The 20843-nt window shown below is 38.3% G+C and overlaps 1 protein-coding gene across 3 annotated transcripts in view; it reads left to right on the forward strand.

Moving 5' to 3' along the window:
* Positions 1 to 20843, forward strand: part of ODAD2 (outer dynein arm docking complex subunit 2) — a 174619-nt gene that overhangs the window by 32269 nt on the left and 121507 nt on the right. For all 3 annotated transcript variants that reach the window (XM_045812814.2, XM_045812816.2, XM_045812815.2), the window contains one exon: positions 5619 to 5766. In XM_045812814.2, coding sequence (XP_045668770.1) covers positions 5619 to 5766 — 148 coding nt within the window. The remainder of the gene's footprint in view (positions 1 to 5618; positions 5767 to 20843) is intronic.

Raw genomic sequence — 20843 nt, forward strand, 5'->3', positions numbered from 1 at the left:
TTTCCTTTCCACATAAATTTTAGAATATCCTTGCTATATCTCTAACAAAAAAAGCACTGGAGATTTTCTTGGAAATTACATTAAACATTCAATAGCTATATTAATTTTGGAAGAACTGATATCTTTACTATGTAGAATCCTCTAATCCATGAACATTGTATATCTCTCTGTTTCTTTAGGTATTTGATTTCTTTCACCAATGTTTTGTGGTTTTCAGCATACAAGTCCTGTTCATGTTTGGTAGATTTACAACTAGAAGTGGAAGTTCCAGTACTGTGTTGATTAGCAGTGATCAAAGTGAACAAGAGCCTTGCTTGTTCTCAATCTTAGGTGGAAAGAATTTAATCTTTTACCATTAAGTACGATGAGGCTGTAGGATTTTGTACAAATATTCTTTATCAAGTTCATAAAGGTCCCCTCTGTCTTTGGTTTACTGAGCATTTTTACTCACATTTGGGTGCTGAATTGTACGATCATGTCATTTTTCTTCTATAGGTTGTTAGTGTGGTTGATTACATTGATTAATTTTTGAATACCAAATCAGCCTTGCATCTCTGCAGTAACCCCACTTGGTCATACTGTGTTCATCTTTTTATATGTAGCTGAATTACATGTGCTTAATATTATGTTAAGCATCTATAATCTTGAAAGATATTGTATTAGTTTTTGTTTTTGTTTTTGTTTGCACTGTCTTTGTCTGGTTTGATATCAGGCTTTGTAAAGTGAGTTCCCTCCTATTCTGTTTTCTAGAATAGATCATATAAAATTTGGCGTTCTTCTGTGTTTGGCAGAATTCTACAGTGAAACCATCTGGGCCTAAAGACTTCTGTTCTGAGTTTTAAATTGTGAATTAAATTCCATTAATAGTTGTAGTGCTGTTCAAATTATGTGTTTCATATTAGACAAATTGTGATAGTTTGTTCTTTAAAGGAATTGTCCATTTTATCTAGATTGTCATGTTTACATTTGTGGAGTTGTTCATAGTTTTCTCTTATTATCCTTTTGTTGGCTGAAGGATCTGTAGTGATAGTCCATGTTTCATTCTTTTTTTAAAATTTCTAGTGAGGAAGGAGTGCAACTAACATTTATTTTTATTTTTATTTTTTTTTAAGATTTTATTTATTTATTTGACAGAGAGAGAGGCAGCGAGAGAGGGAACACAAGCCGGGGAGCAGCAGGCTTCCTGCTGAGCAGGGGGGGCTCAATCCCAGAACACTGGGATCATGGACCTGAGCGGAAGGCAGACACTTAATGACTGAGCCAGGCGCCCCTCCATGTTTCATTCTTGGTGCTGGTAATTTGTGTCTTCTCTTTTTCTTGTCAGTCATGCTAGAGATTTGTCAATTTTATTGATCTTTTTTAGAAGCAGCTTTTTGCTACTGATTTTTCAAATTGTTTTTTGTTTTTAATTTTATTGATTTCTGCTCTTCAGTACTGCCTTTCTTGTTTGTGTTGGGTTTATTTTATTCTTTTTCTAATTCCTTTAGATGCAAGTTTAGATTACTGAATTGAGAATTCTCTTTTCTAATGTAAGCATTTAGTGCTATGTAGTTCCCTTTCTGTACTGTGTTAGCTATTATCTGTGTACAAAAGTTTTTGATATGTTGTATTTTCATTTTCTTTTCAATTCAGTGTGTTTTTTTGTTCTTCATTTTTTTTTTTTTTTTATTTCCCTTGAGGCTCTCTTCTTTGACCCAAGTGCATTTTTATCCCCAGGCACTTGGATTTCTGTTACTGATTTTTTAGTTTGATTCTATTATGGGCATTGAGAGTACACTATATAATTTCAACTCTTTTAAATTAGTTGAGGTTTCACGTGGTCAAGTTATCTTGGTATAGATTCTTTGTGTGCTTGAAAGAATGTACAGCCTGCTGCTGTTGGAGTGTTCTATAAATGTGGATTAAATCATGTTGTTTGGTGTTGTTGACTTCTTCTATATCCTAGCTTATTTTCAGTCCAGTTGTTCCATAAATTGATGAGAGAGAAGTATTGAAGTCTTCAACTATAATTGTAATTTTTCTGTTTCTCCTTTTAGTTCTATTTTTGCTTTATGTATTTTGCAGCTCTGTTTTTTGATATATACGTATTTGGGATTGATATGTTTCCATCATTATGTAATATTCCTCTATATCCTTTGTCATTTTCTTTTTATTGATGTCTATTTAATCTGATATTATATAGTCACGTCTGCTTTCTTTTGATTGTTTGCATGGTGGTTTTTTTTTCCTCCTTTTCTTTCAAACTAATAATATTATATCATTATATTTGAATTGAGTTCCTTGTAGATAGTGTTTGGTTGGTTCTCTTTTTCTTTTTAGTCCATGAAGTTAAACTCTGTCTACTAATTAGTGTATTTAGATCATTTACCTTTAATGTCATTATTATGTTAGGACGTAATTTGCCATTATATATATATATATATTTTCTGTTTGCTCTTTCTGTTTTTCATTTTTTGGTTTTCTTTCTCTCCCTCCATTCTCTCTACCCCCTCTACCATGAAAGTCTTTTTTAATCTATTCCATTTTGGAGCATTTGGAAAGTCTTTTTTAATATATTCCATTTTGGAGTAAGAGAATGGGTAATTTTTAACAATTTTTGAGATTCTATGATTTCTTAATTCTTCTGGATCTTATTTAAATCTTATTATTTTTTTTTTAGATTTTATTTATTTATTTGACAGAGAGAGAGACAGCCAGCAAGAGAGAGAACACAAGCAGGGAGAGTGGGAAAGGAAAAAGCAGGTTCCCAGCGGAGCAGGGAGCCCAATGCGGGGCTCGATGTGGGGATCACGCCCTGAGCCAAAGGCAGACGCTTAATGACTGAGCCACCCAGGCACCCCTAAATCTTATGTTTTAGCAGGCCTCCAAGGTGTGTGCTGCTTCCTTAGGTTAGAGAAGGAATTACAAGTTTTCAAGCAGGCCTTTATTGACACCTGGGGAGGTGGGTGAGGGGTTCCTCATTATTTCTGAGTGGTAATGGAAGTTCAAGCTCTGGCTAGGTCTCTATGGGTACCAGCCTGTCTGTGAGAGGGAGGGACCCTTTGTTAATTTGTCAGTGGGGGCTGGGGTTGGTGAAAGTCTTGACTCTCCATCAGGCCTCCTCTGACACCACCAAGCATGGGGATTAGGGAGCTTTGCTGTAGTCTGGTAAAGTTAGAACACCAAACTCTCCACTTGGCATTGTTAGCAGAAGTGAGGGTAGGCCATAGTGTTGTCTGTGGTGTTGACTAGAGTAGATCATTTGTTGCCTAAAAGTTTTGTCTTATTTGTCCTTTTCTGGTTCCCTGAGAAGAAAGAGCAAGCTTTTCTTAGGTGCTTTTTTTCTGTGCCCACTGGTATTTGCACATCACTGTCTTCTCTGGTACCCAATTTGGGACATAGGAAACAAAAAGAAAATCCAAGTAACTCACCATTGTGTTGTTCCTCAAGTTCGTAGATCCCTATATAGTCTTTCTTCTCGTTTCGACCTGTTAGAGCCCTCTCATATTTGTTTTATATATAATATCCAGGATTTTTATGTACTTAATGGGAGGATTAAGGAAAAGTATATCTACTTCATCTTTCCTGAAATAAATGTTTGGCCTAAAGTGTTTCAATTTTAAATCAAATTTTAGTGAGTCTGAGAACTCTAGAATAATAGATAAGGGTAAAGGAGTAGTGTATTCAAACAACAGCCATTACTCTGACAAAAATTAGAACTTCTCTATGTCTCTTCTTGCTTAAGTGAATTTAATGAGGTGGTAGAGAAGTATTTTTTAAGGTGGAGTTCATAGCTCAATGAAACATTGAGGTTTGCTTCTTTTTACCTCCTGAATGTGTGGCTGCTGTGGGGCAGGACAGGAAGGGAACCTCATAAAATAGGGAAAGCCATTTAAAATTATATGTCAACGGATTATCAGTGGAAAAAGAGAACAGCTTTCCTTTGGGGTACTGATTTTTTTAACATGATTTGACAGTGATTTGGGTAAACCCAGGGCACCCTGCTCTTAACTCCAGGAGCTTGTTAACTCCTGGCTAAGGGAGTTAACTCTTAACTCCAGGCTAAGGGAAAGTACATTTAGAGATCCTCCAGAGAATATAGGTTTATTTAGTATATGTTTCAATCTGGGACCTTTGAGTTAAATTTACATTGATTCTTAAGTAAGCCTTATCTACCAGATTTTGCTCTGTACCCAACCTAGTTTTCCTGACATTTGTTGGACAAGAGAATACATTAAACTGAAACTCATCACATCAGGCACTCCGTTAAGGATTTCAGTCTCACTCCACTGCAGCCCAGACAGCACCACAGCACCATTCTGCATGACCCTCTGTGCCAGAGCACCTTTGAGAAATTTCAAAAAACCAGAGAACCTTAAAAATTAATAACTCACGGGGTGCCTGGGTGGCACAGCGGTTAGGCATCTGCCTTCGGCTCAGGGCGTGATCCCGGCGTTATGGGATCGAGCCCCACATCAGGCTCCTCCGCTATGAGCCTGCTTCTTCCTCTCCCATTCCCCCTGCTTGTGTTCCCTCTCTCACTGGCTGTCTCTATCTCTGTCGAATAAATAAATTAAAAAAATCTAAAAAAAAAAAATTAATAACTCAGGGGTGCCTGGGTGGCTCAGTCGGTTAAGCATCTGCCTTCGGCTCAAGTCATGATCTCAGGGTCCTGGGATCGAGCCCCCCCCAGCTCCAGCTCCCTGCTCAGTGGAGAGTCTGCTGCTCTCTCTCCCTCTGCCCCTCCCCCTGCTTGTGCTCTCTCTCTCTCTCTCTCTCTCAAATACATAAAATCTTTTAAAAATTAATAAAACTTGAAAGTTACTACTGTGCAATTAGTAGTAGTATGCTTTCTCCTACTATGCTTCAAAACAGAATGAGGAAAGACACAGAGGAGAGCACACAGGGGGGTTGGAGGGAAGAGAGGATGGAGAGAAAGGGAAAATGAGAATGAATTAGATATGGTCATGAAAGCTTCAGTGAACTCGTCGGTGTCCATGACCTTGATGTTGAGTTGGAAGCTTCTAGAACAGTAAGGAAGAAAGTGTACTCCCTTTCATAAAGGAGACACACTTCCTGTGGGCATTTGTGGCACTGCCTAACTGAACCTTCCCTGAAAATAGAAATGGTTTCAACCTGAGCCGTCTGGTATAGTAGCCACCAGCCACAAGTGAGTATTGAGTGCTCGAAATGTGGCTAGTATGACTGAAAAACTGAATTTTTAATTGTATTGTATTTCAATTCAATGAATAAACTTAAATAAATACAAACACAATTCAATAAATAAGTTTAAGTAAATATAAATATAAATAACCCCCAAGTTATTTAACCACTATGACTGGTAGCTACCATTTTGTACAGCACACCCATAGGACATATACTTAATGCCCTTGCTCATTTCTTACTGTTTTCTTTATTATTATTGCACACAAAGCAATAATAATGAACTGTATCTGGTATAGAGATAGGGGTTTATCATCTCCTTACTTAGATCTTAACAAAGATCTTCTAGAACTCAGAAAGTGTTAGTATCTTATTCATTGCTTATGTTCATATGGCTAAACTATTAATGATTATAACCACATGTGTGTTGTAGCATAAATACATTTATTATATGTGATGGTTGTTATTGTTCTTAGTAAGAGTGCAGAGAAGATTGAGGAAATGATTAGCGAAAGCTCCTCAGAGAGTGAGGAAGATGAAGAACCACCTGATCATCGTCAGGAAGCAAATGCAGATTTGCCATCAGAATATTGGCAAATTCAGAAGCTGGTGAAATATTTAAAGGTAAGACAGACCTCTTGCATTGTGTTTATAATAATTATTTTAATTCCTCTCCCAAAAATGTATATTATGCTTCCAAGTTTATTATATGTTTCTTTCAAATAAGGGTAGTAAAAAGCCCTATTATTATTTAAGTGTGCATGGGGGAAGGTCTTATTACCCTGAGGATAGCAAGGTTAGTCCTCATGGAGCAGCCAGGCTGCCTGGTACCAGCCCTCTCACCTGGGCCACAGTACCCAGTGGATGTTATGACTTGTCACCATTTTACAACTTGCAGTGTAGTGGGGGCAAGAGTTTGGATTTTTTTGAAGTTGGACTATAACTAAATTCCAGGCTGTGTCACTTACTAGCAGTATGGTTGTTGGTTATGGTTTTGAGCCTTCTTTTTCTTTTTTTTCTAAAGATTTTATTTATTTATTTGACAGAGATAGAGACAGCCAGTGAGAGAGGGAACACAAGCAGGGTGAGTGGGAGAGGAAGAAGCAGGCTCATAGTGGAGGAGCCTGATGTGGGGCTCGATCCCATAACGCCAGGATCACGCCCTGAGCTGAAGGCAGACGCTTAACCGCTGTGCCACCCAGGCGCCCCTGAGCCTTATTTTTCTTAACCTATGGAATAAAGTTAATGTCTGTCCTATAGGATTACTTTAGGGCTGGAAAAACATACTTGAAAGATGTAGCATAGTGTTTGGTACATTGTAGGTGCTTAAAATATGTATCAATCCTATTTCATTACTCTTAACATGATGTGTCAAAACATGTTATATCATAATGGCCTATATAATATATTTAAGATTTGAATGGGGGCAGGGCAAGGAAAATGATTTGCCAAAACCCAGATTAATATTAATGGATAACGGGCGCCTGGGTGGCGCAGTCGTTAAGCATCTGCCTTCGGCTCAGGGCGTGATCCCGGAATCCCGGGATCGAGCCCCACGTCAGGCTCCTCTCCTGGGAGCCTGCTTCTTCCTCTCCCACTCCCCCTGCTTGTGTTCCCTCTCTCGCTGGCTGTCTCTCTCTGTCAAATAAATAAATAAAATCTTTAAAAAATATATTAATGGATAACTGAGATTGATAATGTCTAGGTAGGCCAGTTCTAAAGCTGTAGTTGAGAAGTACTTGTAAAAACAACATTTCAATTAAGCTCATAGTTTCCTCCAGCTTTTTTCATCTTTGATCAAATGAACCAAGGGCATTTGCTAGTGGCTTTGCATATGTAAAGATATTTATGTGACTCCTAAAATACTTAAGGATACTTTTCTGGTGCCTTTGTCCTTCAAAGTTGACAATAGTAATGGTAAAATAGTTTATATGCACGTTTTTGTGAATTCAGCAAACATCCTCTGCATGGACACAGCCTTGTAGCTGAAAAAGTTCCTTTTGCAAGAAAAATATGCCCCCCTTCTTAGCACGGCCCCAGCTGCAATTCCCTGCATTTCTCAGAAAAAAATTCTATGTTTTCCTGAATCCTGACTCCCAAGAAAAATTAGTCAAGAAATTGGGAAATTGGGAAAAAGTATTTCAGTTCTCCATTGCGACATAGATTTCAATGGCCAAACCAGAATCTGGGCAAGCAAATAAAATATTTTCATCGTTAAAAAAGAATAGGAGCTTCTATGAAGCAAATTTTAATGCCCACCTTGGCTATGCTTTCGAAAGTCTCTTTAACAATTTGACCAATGTCAGTGCAAAATGAAAGAAATTTTTTTGTGTGTTCAGAATATTTGTCATGAAACAAAAATCAAGACCACTGAAACAGTTAATGCTTTGTTTTAAAATTTCATCTTAAAAATAATATCTTATAAATAGTAAATATTCATATATCATCTTTCAATTTTTAAAGTGGCTTTGACTTAGCATTTATTTTGTGGTAATGTTGCCCTCTTTTAGTGTTATCAGATATCAGGTGGAGATCATTTGTATACGTTATTGCAATAAATATGTTTGGGTTTTTTTTTTAATAGAAGACCTCTGAAATTTTTAGCATCTCTATCACAAAAAATTATATACTGTTTATTATTATGGAAAATTTTCACTATTATGGTCATCACTATTACCTTAAAACATACAAATAAAATTTGGGGAAAAAACCTGGAACAACTTATTTTAAGAATTCCCCAGAATTGGGGGGAATTTTGATTTCTTATTCTGGGATCTTGAATATCATATTGTTCAGGAATTTGGAAACTCTAGCTGGAGCACAGGCTGGAATTCAGGCCACATGGTCAGGCACACCCCCTTGGCAGGCATCTTTGCATACAAACCATGCAATCAGCACAGTGCCCCCCGCCCCCAGCACGCATAGCACCAATGTCCAGACTCAGGAGACCTTCCCGATGGTACCTCTGTTCCTTTACTGAACCATGGATCTTCCTTCCCATGATCTCTCCTCGTCTCATAAAGCACATGTCACTCTGGGGGAAAATGGCATCAGAGAACTTTGCCACCCAGCACGTGAACAGCTTGAGCTAGACGGCGGGTGCCACAGCTCCAACGTAACCTTTTGGAAGAAGATTGTAAGAGCCTTGGCGTTTATCCGAGGAATTCTGGTCTCTTAACTTTATTTCATTAGTCAAAGGAAATAAAGAGTCATCGGGGAAGAAGCAGGGATGGGCCAGGAGGCAGACTAACAGAGCAGTTAGAGGCAAGATCTTCCATGTTGGAAAGACTGTGGTTGAGTCCGTGGTCTGGCCACTTACTGGCTCAGTAGCCTTGAGGTAGTTGGCTGACCTCTCAAAGCTTCAGTTTTCTCAATGGTCAAGATGGCAAAAATAAAGGTTCTCATGTTTTAGGATTATTACGAGTTTCGAATAAAATCCAACACATGTAAAGTGCTTTGCAGAAGGTACTCAGGACTGGTTAATGATGACTTCTCTTACATATTATCACTATAGACAACACATGGCGTGGAGTCTTCTTGACTTGCACAGCTGGCCCTCAATTTTTGCTTTAAATTTTCTAGCAACCAATAAAAGGAGGGAAATACAGTGAGTTAATACAGTGAGGGAAAGGCTCTTACCATCATAAGGTAAAAATAGCCCAGTTGCCAGTGTGTGTAACTGATCCTGGGACTAAGAGCAGAAAGAATTTTCTCCCTGAGGACTTAATGAAGCAGACAGTGAGTGTGGTAGTGAATGACATCCTTAATAATATCCTCCCAGTGAACATGGCAATGAGAGTTTCTCATAATAGCCTAACTATTGAATAACTGTCTTGAGTTTTTCAACTATTTAGGATAAGTCCGTATACTATGAGGCCAAAAAGGGATGCACTATTTCTGTCCCAGAACAGCTAAGGAAAACATTTATTGATGAAGTGCTACTTAAGCTTGCACAAGTTATTCATCAATAAATCATGTGCAAATGTGATACTTTTGGCCAGACAGTAAATTGCTTGGAATTATTATAGTTCCCACAGGTAGATAGTCTTAACATAGCCAATAAAAGAAAAAGTATATCTACAAATGATTTCAAGCTTTTTGACACAGATAAATGTTTTATACGGGGACACAAAAGGATATTAAAAGTCTATGAAATGCAAAATTGAACGTCTCTAGGTAATCTCAAAATAAATATACCTGACTAAATTTTAATTTGCAAACTTATGCCTTAAATGTAGGCTTACACTAGCAGAGAAATGTTAATGTTGACCTGACTTTCTACTTACCATTTTCCAAGTACAGCAATGTCTGTGATTGTTGAAAAAAATTTGATGAGCTCATTAATACCCAAACAGGTCAACGAACTATAGCTTGTTATTTATCCAGAGCTCTGAGCTCAGATCTTGGCACGTAAGTAAAGGGAATTTGTATTTAATTATTTGGCTTTGACATACATTCATTTCAACTTACTAGTTTTATATATGTATATATTCTTTTAATCTGGATTTTTAGAACACAATTTAACTTTTAAACTAATGAAGACTTTGCATTTTTACTCACACACCTTCCAACTTCGGTTCCCCCAAATAACTGATGATTCCGTGCCCTAATTCTAAATGAAGCAATGAGCCACCTTTTCAGCTTCCTTAGCGAGCAACGCTTATATTCAGCCTTCTGCTATCCTTACGGCTCAGCTTGTCTGTCTTCTCAGCTACGTGAGCAGAAGGACCATATTAAACTCATTTCTGTGTCTTGCAGGGTGTCTAGCCAGTGAGCACAGGCCTGCCTCTCCACCCTCTGCTCAGAAGGTGTGACGGGGAGAGAGAATGGGTTCCCAAGCGGCTAGGCTGTGCTGTTCTTCGTGCTCAGCTCCTGGAGAACAATTTTTCCTTCCTCTGAGCCAGAGTCATTCCTTCTGCTGTTGACGCCTTCCCCACCTTCTCTGACTCTCCTCTCCCCTCCTTTTCCTGTTCCCTTTCTCCTTGTAGATATGCTGTTTTATTGCTGTATTTGCTAGCTTTCTATGGATATTATATTTTTCCCTGGCCAGGGCTGCTTTAAAATCTCGCAATTAAAAATATTTTGCTTTGAATCGATTCCAGCGATTAGGGAAGATAGTTTGTTAAGATGTATGCCCCACACTAATTTTGTGAGTTTTTGTAAAAATGCAGAAATTTTACTCCTTAATCAATTATGTGGAGAACGCTTTGCGAAATAGGAGAGTTGCAGAATTTTATTTTGTTTGAAAATGTGGATTAGTCACAGGTATTATAGTATAAATTAGTACAAATGGGTACCCTTCAGTAACGTGAGATAAAATGTTGAAAGGTTATAACTATAAGTAGATCCGCCTTTCATACACATCTCATACACAATGTATGTATCATTAAACTGAAGAATGAATTTCTGGACACAAGGTTGCCAGCCTATTGAAATCCATTTCTATGTGGATTGAAGGAGAATTGGGGATGGAATTTAATTCTATAGGATAAATAAATCCAAGAGAAAATTGAGGAGACTATAGAGTGATGCCAAGAATGCGGTTGGTCAGATTTTAGGTAGCTCGGAGGGATCGCAGAGACTGGGTCTAGAATCATGCTTTATCTCCCTTGTAGGCATCTTCTTGTCACTTGGGGATAAGATCTCAGTACTATGCTTGCATCAGCTCCAGGCTCAGATGGGAGATTATCAGCAAGCAGGCTTGTAGATGTCTGCCTCCAGTCTGAAGAGCTTCATTCACCTGGTCTTATTCCTGAGTTCTTGCTGCAATCATGGAAGAATCTAGGGTTAATCACCAGGGCCATGTTCCCAGGTGTGTCTCCTCCCTGCAGGAAGCCTATTTCTACACCTGGGATTTTGATCAGAGCCCAGCCAGGGGATCAGGATGACGAAAGCATGGATTTAGAAAGCTGAGTCCAGCAGCAGGTGTTTTGCAAAATGAATCAGAGTGGAAAGAGACAAGGCCAGTGACGAGGGGGTTGCATTGATAGTTAGAGTGTGTCGGGGGCCTGGAATAGGATAATGTCCTTGGAAGCAGCAAAGAAATGGCTGGGAAAGAAAAAAGTCCAGTTTACAAGGAGGCTTTGGTTTGGGGTAGATTAAGTTCGAAGAGAGTAAAATACCCAAAGAGAAATGCCCATGCCATAGTTGGAAATAAAGGATGGAAACTCACATTCTTCATTAGAAATCTAACTACTGCTTCAGGAGCCAGGGGAATGAATGAGCGTGTGGAGCATGTGGGCTTGTTTTAGTCTTTTTATTCGTGATCGAATATGACCTCTTTATAGCTAATCAGAAAGTAGCTGCGCCCCATTTGAGTTAGTACAATGAAGGCAATATTTTTAGATCAAATTTCCAATGTTATCCCAATGGCAGTCTTTCCTTAAGTATTAGTTTGCCATCTTACAGATTGCTTCATCGGCCTTTTTGTAAAAAAATAGTCTTGCAGAAAGTAACATTTCAATTGGTAATTTTATGCGACTAGTCAGTAGATAAAAAACAGATTAAAAAAAATAAATAGGAAAGTTTGAAGCAAAAAGAGAAAAATGTTTATTTTTCACGTTTCCTTCCAGTTGAACGCTCCTGCACACTAAAACCATGAGGATCTAGCCGTGAAGTCAGGAAATGATGGGCTTTTTTAATGTAAATTCACAAATGTGTTATCATTCTTGAATCTGAGATCCGTGCGATCCTTGTCCCTGAGTCCCAGGGGGATGGTGATGTTGTCTGGACACATGTGGCTGCTGAGTGGTAGCGTATGATCTCCGCGGGGCATCACCACACATCTACCCTCTTCCCCTCCCACCATGTGTTGGTGAGGGGTAGTGCCAATTTTTTTATTGCATTTGATCAAATTCGTGAAACACTGGTGTTGATTTCACCTTGTATGTGAGCCAAGGGTCTTGCTAGTTATTCTTCTGTTATGTATCCACAATTCAGATTCCTCAGGCCATGAAAAGTGAAGGTTCTTGGTGGCTCCCTGCCAGCTTAGCCATGACATCTACCTCACCGCGACATCTCAAAGAATCACATCAGAAATTCCACAAGGCTTCCCAAGAGACACTGCGGGCTCTGTCCTTGGCATGTTTTGGATTCCCCCTCTAGAAGGGGATTCACTGCAGAGACATTTTGAAACTTTAAAACGTTTGTTAAACACTATTTTTGTGGTGTTCAGTTCCTTAATGATCTTTCAGGAACTGATTAAACACACACACACACACACACACAACCACCTTAATTGGTTAAAGAGTTCTTCTAAGTGGTAATTGGGAGTTATAGGATTTTTCATTGCAGGAATTTGATGTACTTTGCAATCAATTACAGTTAATTAAATTCCTTTCCCATTACTCGGGTTTTGGGTATGGACGGGCAGGTAGTGTGATCCTTGTTTCATTGGTGGAAAAGCTGAGAAATAGTTCACTCTGGGCCACACAGAAGGCGAGGCGGCCATGGGCCAGGCTGGCGTCCAGGCTTCTATCTTTACTGCCTGTCGCCTGGTTATTCTGTCCCTCTGTCAAGAAACTCAGGGCCCAGAGGGCCTGCAGGCCTTGCTGTTGTACGCTCCTATTTTCACTCTCGCTTGGTTTTCTTCATCTGAGTAAGAGACTGATTAAACAGCGAGCATTTCTTAACAAAGGAATTCAATGTTCATTTTTGGAAGGCAGTATGAGAGTGTGCTCTTTTGCTAAGTTAAAGAGATGGAGAAGATTGTGATAGGACAGGGTTATTCGTGTTCGGCAGACTCTTTCAAAAATGGAAAACAACGGTCCTTGTTTATGTGTTCAAATAAACGCCAGTAGTTAGAAAGGAAAATTACTCCCACCTTCCTGAGAAACAATCTTTAAGTTAATACATATGGTGTTGCATTGATGTGGGTTAATTTTATTTTTATTTTTTTTTAAAGATTTATTTATTTATTTATTTATTTAACAGAGATAGAGACAGCCAGCGAGAGAGGGAACACAAGCAGGGGGAGTGGGAGAGGAAGAAGCAGGCTCATAGTGGAGGAGCCTGATGTGGGGCTCGATCTCATAACGCCGGATTCACGCCCTGAGCCGAAGGCAGACGCTTAACCGCTGTGCCACCCAGGTGCCCCGATGTGGGTTAATTTTAAAAGAAAATGTCTCCATGACAAAACGAAAGAGTAGGAGGAGTTTTGTACTAAAAAAACAAAACAACAAAAAACAAACAAAAAAGAAATCATAAGATACTTTAAATTGCATCATCTAAAAAATTTCTTAGTAGAGTTTGCATTTATGCAAACTTTTAAATAATGCAGTGTAAGTCATGAACATATTTTTATTTGGATTACTTGAGATGTGTGTAACTTGTATGTTTATATATTGCCCACAAAAAGAATTACCCCTTTTTTTTAATTACAAAGGAGGTAATGGAAGTGATGGAGAGGCTCCTCATCTCCACAGAGGAATCTATATTCCACAGATAAACTAATAAGCTTTTTAGTTTTTGAGCTAGAACTTCTTTTTGCCCCTTGGCTCTCATAAACAAACAAGAGTGGAGAGAGGCAAAGATAATTGGCTAAGTATGATAAAGTAACACTACTGAATTATAACAGTTTATGCCACCATTAGCTAGCATTATACAACCACATCAACTTACCTACTAAAAAATGACATTAAAAATCTCAAGGGAGGTTTCTTAAGCTTTAACTCATTCATTCATTCATTTCATTCATTCATTCATTCATTCATTCATTCATTCATGAATGCATACTGTGAGCTCTTCTAGCTAGAGTATAATGATGCAATATTACACATTGCCCCATCTAGCTAGTCAGAAGATTTTTGATTGGAAAGAATTTTGCTATCTAAGTTTTATGTGCCATTCTGTTCAGGTTTATGTAATCTGAAAATGTAATCAATCTTTTGGGGGAACTTTTTGCCTGATGTATTTGCAGCAACACTGTTGTTTGTTCTTCAAAGTATGTTTTCCCCCAAATTTATTTGAGGAAAAAAATTGTAGAAAAGTAGCGTTGCTCAGTTCCCAGTTTACATAATGCTCTAGGCTGCTTTACTTTTTATTTTAAAAACACATATTCATTTCCTATTACAGAATTTTGAACACACTGAAGAATTTATAACTTTAAGGGTTCAGGAGTAAAAAGTACCAGATTTGGTATAAGTGGTCCACTAGCCTATGCTATCCCCACTGACAAGGGCTGCGGCTGCTTTCCCAGCTCCTCGGGGTGGGCGTGGCTGGCTGTGACCTCCTTATATTTCTGTGACATGCAGGGCTTAGCAGAAGCACACGTTCCTCTTCGAGTCCTTGCTTATCTCCCTTCCATATTAAATTATTAAAATCTTATAAAAATAACATATTAACATATGCCCTTGGTAAAATTCAAGGCATGCAGAAGAATAACAGGGAAAGCCCCCTTCCAGATGTTTTGGTGTATATACATACACATATATAATTTTTATACACAAAATGAGGCCATACTATTTGTTATGCTACATTTTGCTTTTTATATTGAATGACTCCTTGGTGATCTTCCATATCCCCCTCAGTCCTTTTAATGTTACTATATGTATCTATCAGTAACTTAACGTAACAGTTCACTTACTGATAACATTTTGCCTTGTCCCCCAAATCAATTTTTATTACAACACTGCTGCAGCAAATATTTCCACATATTCTTTGGATATGTAGCCTATTTCTGCAGGATAGATTCTTTGAAGTGGAATTGCTTGGGTCAGACAGTATGGACATTTAAAATTTTGATAGTTCTAATGGAGAGGTGTTGTTTAATGGGTACAAAGTTTCAGTTTCACAAGCTCCAGAGAGCTGCGCGACATAGCTAACGATATTGAATGTAAGATGGTATTGATCTCAGGGTGGTGTAAATACCACCAAAAGGGAGGGGGAGGCGTAAGAAAACTTTTGGAGGTGATGGATGTGTCTGATACCTTGACTGCAGGGATGGTTTCACTGATGTACGCATATGTCCCAGCTCATAAATGGGCTATGTTAAATATGTGCAGTGTTTCGCGTATCAAGTCTACCTCACTAAAGCTATTTTCAATAAGAAAATATACGCACAGTGAAGTTTGAGAAGTACTCCACCAAAATTTTTTAAATTTAAAGGGAAATAGTGAAAAGTAACCAACCAAGCTTGGGTTGTATAAAAAGAAACGTTTTTGATGGCTCCTTACACAAAGCAAATGTCAATTTACACTTAATAATATACCAGTGATTTTCAACTTTGAATGCAGAGTGAAATCAGCCAGGCTCCTAAAAACAAAACAAAACCAAGCAAAGACCCCGATACCCAGGTAACATTCATGGAAGTTTTAAAGGAATTGTTTGGAAGTGGGTTCTAGGCATTGATTGTCTTTAAAATCTTCCCAGGGCATTACAATTGCTCATCTAGAAATAAGATTCATTGTTACAAATTTTCATTAATCTACAGTCTTTTTTTATTTCTTATTTTGGCCAATTCCAATTGGGGAGGGAATGTGTCGTGTGAATTTGCATATTCCTGATTACTAGTGAGGTTGATAAATATTTTCATGGGTCTGATAGCCATTGTATACATTGCCTATTTTCTGTGGTTGTCTTTTGATTCTTAATGTAAATTAATCCTTTCTTATATTATTTGCAAATATTTTCTCTCAGTTTGTCATGTCTTTTTATCTACTCTTCTGTTTGAAAACTTTGAAATTGTACATTAATAACTATATTGACTTTCCTTTATGGCTTATAAAGTTTTGTGTCTTAGGAGCTAGGAAGGTTTTTCTGAAGTCATTCCAAGAGAACAACAATTTTTCTCTTTCCTTCTGATAGGTTTATAGCTTAAAAAAAAAAAAGTTCAGATCCTGAATCCATCTTGATGTCATTTTATGTATAGTGTGAGGTTGGGATCTAATTTTACCTTTTTTCTTTGATGGAGAGTCTGTTGCCTCAACACAGAATATTGGCTCCTCCACTCTTTCAGTGATCTGAGATATTACCTTTATCAAGTATTGTCATCTCATATGTGAGAGTTTGTTTCTAGATCTTTCTCTATTACACTGAGTTATTTGGATCCTCTCCTGCCAGTTCCATGCTGTTTTAATTACTATAACTTTGGTATATTTTAATATTTGATTGGCCAGACAGTTTTTAGTAAAATTTTTTAAAACTGCTTTTTGCATATTTTCCATTCCAGATCATTTTTAGAAATGTTGAAAATCAAATTAAAAAAAAAAAACCCTCAAAAATGCTGCTGGGGATTTTGGTCGGTCTACATGAATTTATAAATTACTTTTGGATAAATTGCAATTTTTTTCAAGTTTTTATTTAAATTCTAGTTAGTTAGCCACAGTGTAATATTAGTTCCAGGTCTACAACTTAGTGATTCAACACTTACGTACAACACCAAGAGTTCATCACAACAAATGCCCTCCTTAATCCCCAACCCCAACTTAACCCTTCCCTCCCTCCCACCTCCCTTTGGGTAACCATAAGTTTGTTCTCTCCAGCTAAGAGTCTGTTTCTTAGTTTTCCTTTCTTCCCCCACCCCCATGTTCATTTGTTTTGTTTCTTAAATTCCACATATGAGTGAAATCATACGGTATTTGTCTTTCTCTGACTGAGTTATCTCACTTAGCATTGTACTCTCTAGCTCCATCCATGTTGTTGCAAATGGCAAGATTTCACTCTGATGGCTGAGTAATATTCCATTGTGTGTATATGCACCACATCTTCTTTACCTATTCATTAGTCAGTGGACATTCGGGGTCTCTCTATAATTTGGCTATTGTTGATAATGCTGTTATAAACATGTGCATGTGCCCTTTTGGATCTGTATTTTTGTATCCTTTGGGTAAATACCTAGCAGTGCAATTGCTGGATCATAGAGTAGTTCTATTTTTAACTTTCTGTGGAACTTCCATACTGTTTTCCAGAGTAGCTGAACCAGTTTGCATTCCCACCAACAGTGCAAGAAGGTTCCCCTTTCTTCATATCCTCACCACCATCTATTGTTTCCTGTGTTGTTAATTTTATCCATTCTGACTGGTGTAAAGTGATATCTCATTGTAGTTTGATTTGTATTTCCCTAATGATGAGTGACGTTGAGCATCTTGTCATGTGTCTGTTGGCCATCTGGATATCTTCTTTGGAGAAATGTCTGTCTATATCTTCTGCCCATTTTTTAATTGGGTTATTTGTTTTGTGGGTGTTGAGTTTTATAAGTTCTTTATAGATTTTGGATACTAACTATCAGATACGTCATTTGTAAAAATCTTCTTCCATTCCATAAGTTGCCTTTTAGGTTTTTTGGGGTTTTTTTTGTTTGGTTGTTTTTTGTTTTGTTTTGTTTTGTTTTGCCAATCAGAAATCTCTTTTATTATTTTTTTTATTATTATATGTTAGTCACCATACAGTACATCCTTAGTTTTTGATGTAGTGTTCCATGATTTGTTGTTTGTGTATAACACCCAGTGCCCCATGCAATATGTGCCCTCCTTAATACCCATCACCGGCCTATCCCAATCCCCCATTCCCCTCCGCTCTGAAGCCCTCAGTTTGTTTCCCTGAGTCCATAGTCTCTCGTGGTTCATTCCCCCTTCTGTTTACCCCCCTTCATTCTTCCCTTCCTTCTCCCACCGATCTCCCTGCTATTCCTTATGTTCCACAAATGAATGAAACCATATGATAATTGCCTTTTAGTTTTATTGATTGTTTCCTTCGCTGTGCAGAAACTTTTTATTTTGATGAAATTCCAATAGTTTATTTTTGCTTTTCTTTTCCTTTCCTCGGGAGACATATCTAGTAAGAAGTCACTACAGTTGGTGTCAAAGAGGTTGCTGTGTGTTCTCCTGTAGGATTTTAATGGTTTCCTGCCTCACATTTAGGTCTTTAATCCATTTTGAATTTATTTATGTGGATGGTGTAAAAAAGGGGCTACTTTCAATCTTTTGCATGTTGCTGTCCAGTTTTCCCAACACTATTTGTTGAAGAGATTGTCTTTTTTCCATTCAGAATATCCATCACAGGATATTCTTTCCTGTGTTGTCAAAGATTAATTGACCATTTAGTTGTGGGTTTGCAAATTTTAATAACATTCAGTTATCCTATTCAGCAACATGGTAGGACCATTCATTTGTTTTTAAATTTGTATGTATTTTAGTAAAACTTAATAGCTTCTTTTCCAACACAGTTCTCGTGAGATTTACTCCTTGATATTTTTGTTATTATTATTTTACTAATACTGGCATGGGAACATTCTTCAAATTATACCTTTTGATTTGTTATTCTTAGTGTATGGGGGGAGTTACTCATTTTTGAATGTTGCCCTTAAATCCAGTCACTTTATTGAGCTATTTTTTTAATTAATTATCATAATTAGTGTATTCTTCTGAACTTTTTTAGGAAGGCAGTTGTATTTGCTACAGATTTTTCCTTATTGCAGTGACTAGGACATTCCAGCAGATTATCTACTTCTGTAAATGTTCCATGTCTATTTAAAAGGAATGTGTAGGGAATGCTTGCATTGTTCCGTACCCATTCCCAATAAAAATTCTCAGCAAGCTTGTAATGCAACAGTCTGAGTCTAATTTCTTTTTTCTTCTGGCAGAGTATTTTCTCATTTTCTTTCCTGGAGTTCTCTTGAGTCTCATCTCTTGAGTCTGAGGTTTATGAGTGCTGAATCATCAGTAGAAAATCAGTTTGCAAATAAACAGAAGGCAAAGCAATGTATTTCACTACCTTGACTTACGCGGTCATATGCCGCTCCCTTTGAGCATTGACTTTTTACCATTTCTGATCCTGGGAGATGAAGAGTATCTGTAAGCCAGCCTCTGTGCCAGGTGCCAGGCCCTCTGTCATCACTAATAAACAGTCACTGGCAGGGCTTTACTTTCTTGCTCTCTGAGTGGCATGTTTGGAGGAAAAAGAGCTGAGAACTTTAAAAGCCAGCTGGATGGCTGTGTGATGGCTGTGTCACCTCACCTCACTGCGCCTTGATTGCAGACAGTGGGGAACAGAAGAGGGGCCTCCACTCTCCACTCTGATTGTGACTCTGCCTGCCTTCTGACCTCACTGTCACCCTGTGGGTCTCTGACAGGAAGCTCCGAATGATGGCCTTGTGAGCATGTAACCCACCAGAGTTTCATTTACTAGCTTTATAGTATCTTTTTCTGTTACTTGAAGTCTTTATGACACATAATGAGTCACCTTGACCTCTTAATCCCAGTTACCTCTTCTCTAGATAGCTGCAGTAACCTGCATGGTCTCCACATGTCCCATTTGCCCCCTCCATGCAGGGACCTCTTCAGCCAGAATGATCTTTTAAAATGTACTCAAATCATGTGAGTTGTCCCCCTCTCCCCCAAAACAAGACCCTTGAATATTTCCTATAAATCTTGAATAAAGATTAAAATCTTCTCCCTGGCCTGTGGGCCCAGCAGATTCCTTTGCCCACCTAGTTTTTCAGCTCATTTTGGACCATTTGCCACTCACGCTGTTAGCGAACCACACTGGCCTTCGTGAGGTCTTAAACAGGCCATGTTCCACTCCTCCGTAGGGCTTTACAAATATTGTTTCCTCTGACTGGCGTGCCTTTCATCACGTCCCTCCTCTTCCACCAGGGAAGTCTCCCACTCTGTCCACACCTCAGTCCAGACATGCTTTCTTCTGGGAAACCTTTCCTGAGGTCCTAGCCCAGTCAATGTCCCCTACTGCAAGCTTCCATAGAGCCCCATGCCGCCCTCCGTATGGCAGTCCTTAAAGTTTTTCATTTATTTGGATGGGCTTAAAAAATTAAAATCTTTCTTCCACAAAACTTGATGAGTTCCACGAGGCAAAGACCAGGTCTGTTTTTGTCTCCCAGGAGGTCTCTAGTCCCTGGCATCAGATTTGGTGAATAATAAGTGTGCGGTTTGTTGAATGAAAGAATAAAACAGTGGTGGGAGGCAGCTTGATCCCTGATTTGGTCTTGAATACATTCTTCATCTCAACTTCATAGATGTTTATTTCCCTGTTTTCAGCAGTAGGGGGGTTGGAGGTAGGTATTAGTCTATATACCAGATACGGTAATACATTTTTATTTCAAAGATTTTATTTCGAACAATGAGAAACATTATTTAGAAAAGTGTCCTCTACAGTGTGGAGGTCCCTTAAAAAGTTAAAAATAGAGCTACCCTATGATCCAGCAATTGCACTACTGGGTATTTACCCCAAAGATACAGACGTAGTGAAAAGAAGGGCCATATGCACCCCAATGTTCATAGCAGCATTGTCCACAATAGCTAAATTGTAGAAGGAGTCAAGATGCCCTTCAACAGATGAATGGATTAAGAAGATGTGGTCCATATATACAATGGAATATTACTCAGCCATCAGAAAGAACGATTACACAACATTTGCAGCAACATGGACGGGACTGGAGGAGATTATGCTAAGTGAAATAAGTCAAGCAGAGAAAGACAATTATCATATGGTTTCACTCATTTATGGAACATAAGAAATAGCCGGAAGATCGGTAGGAGAAGGAAGGGAAGAATGAACAAACTGACGGCTTCAGAAGGGAGGGGGGTGGGGGATAGGGATAGGCCAGTGATGGGTATTAAGGAGGGCACATATTGCATGGAGCACTGGGTGTTATACGCAGATAATAAATCGTGGAACACTACATCAAAAATTAAGGATGTACTGTATGGTGACTAACATAACATAATAAAAAATTATTAATAAAAAAA

This window comes from Ursus americanus, chromosome 31 (assembly GCF_024610735.1).
Source record: "Ursus americanus isolate L20-20 chromosome 31, mUrsAme1.1.p, whole genome shotgun sequence".
NCBI lineage: Eukaryota > Metazoa > Chordata > Mammalia > Carnivora > Ursidae > Ursus > Ursus americanus.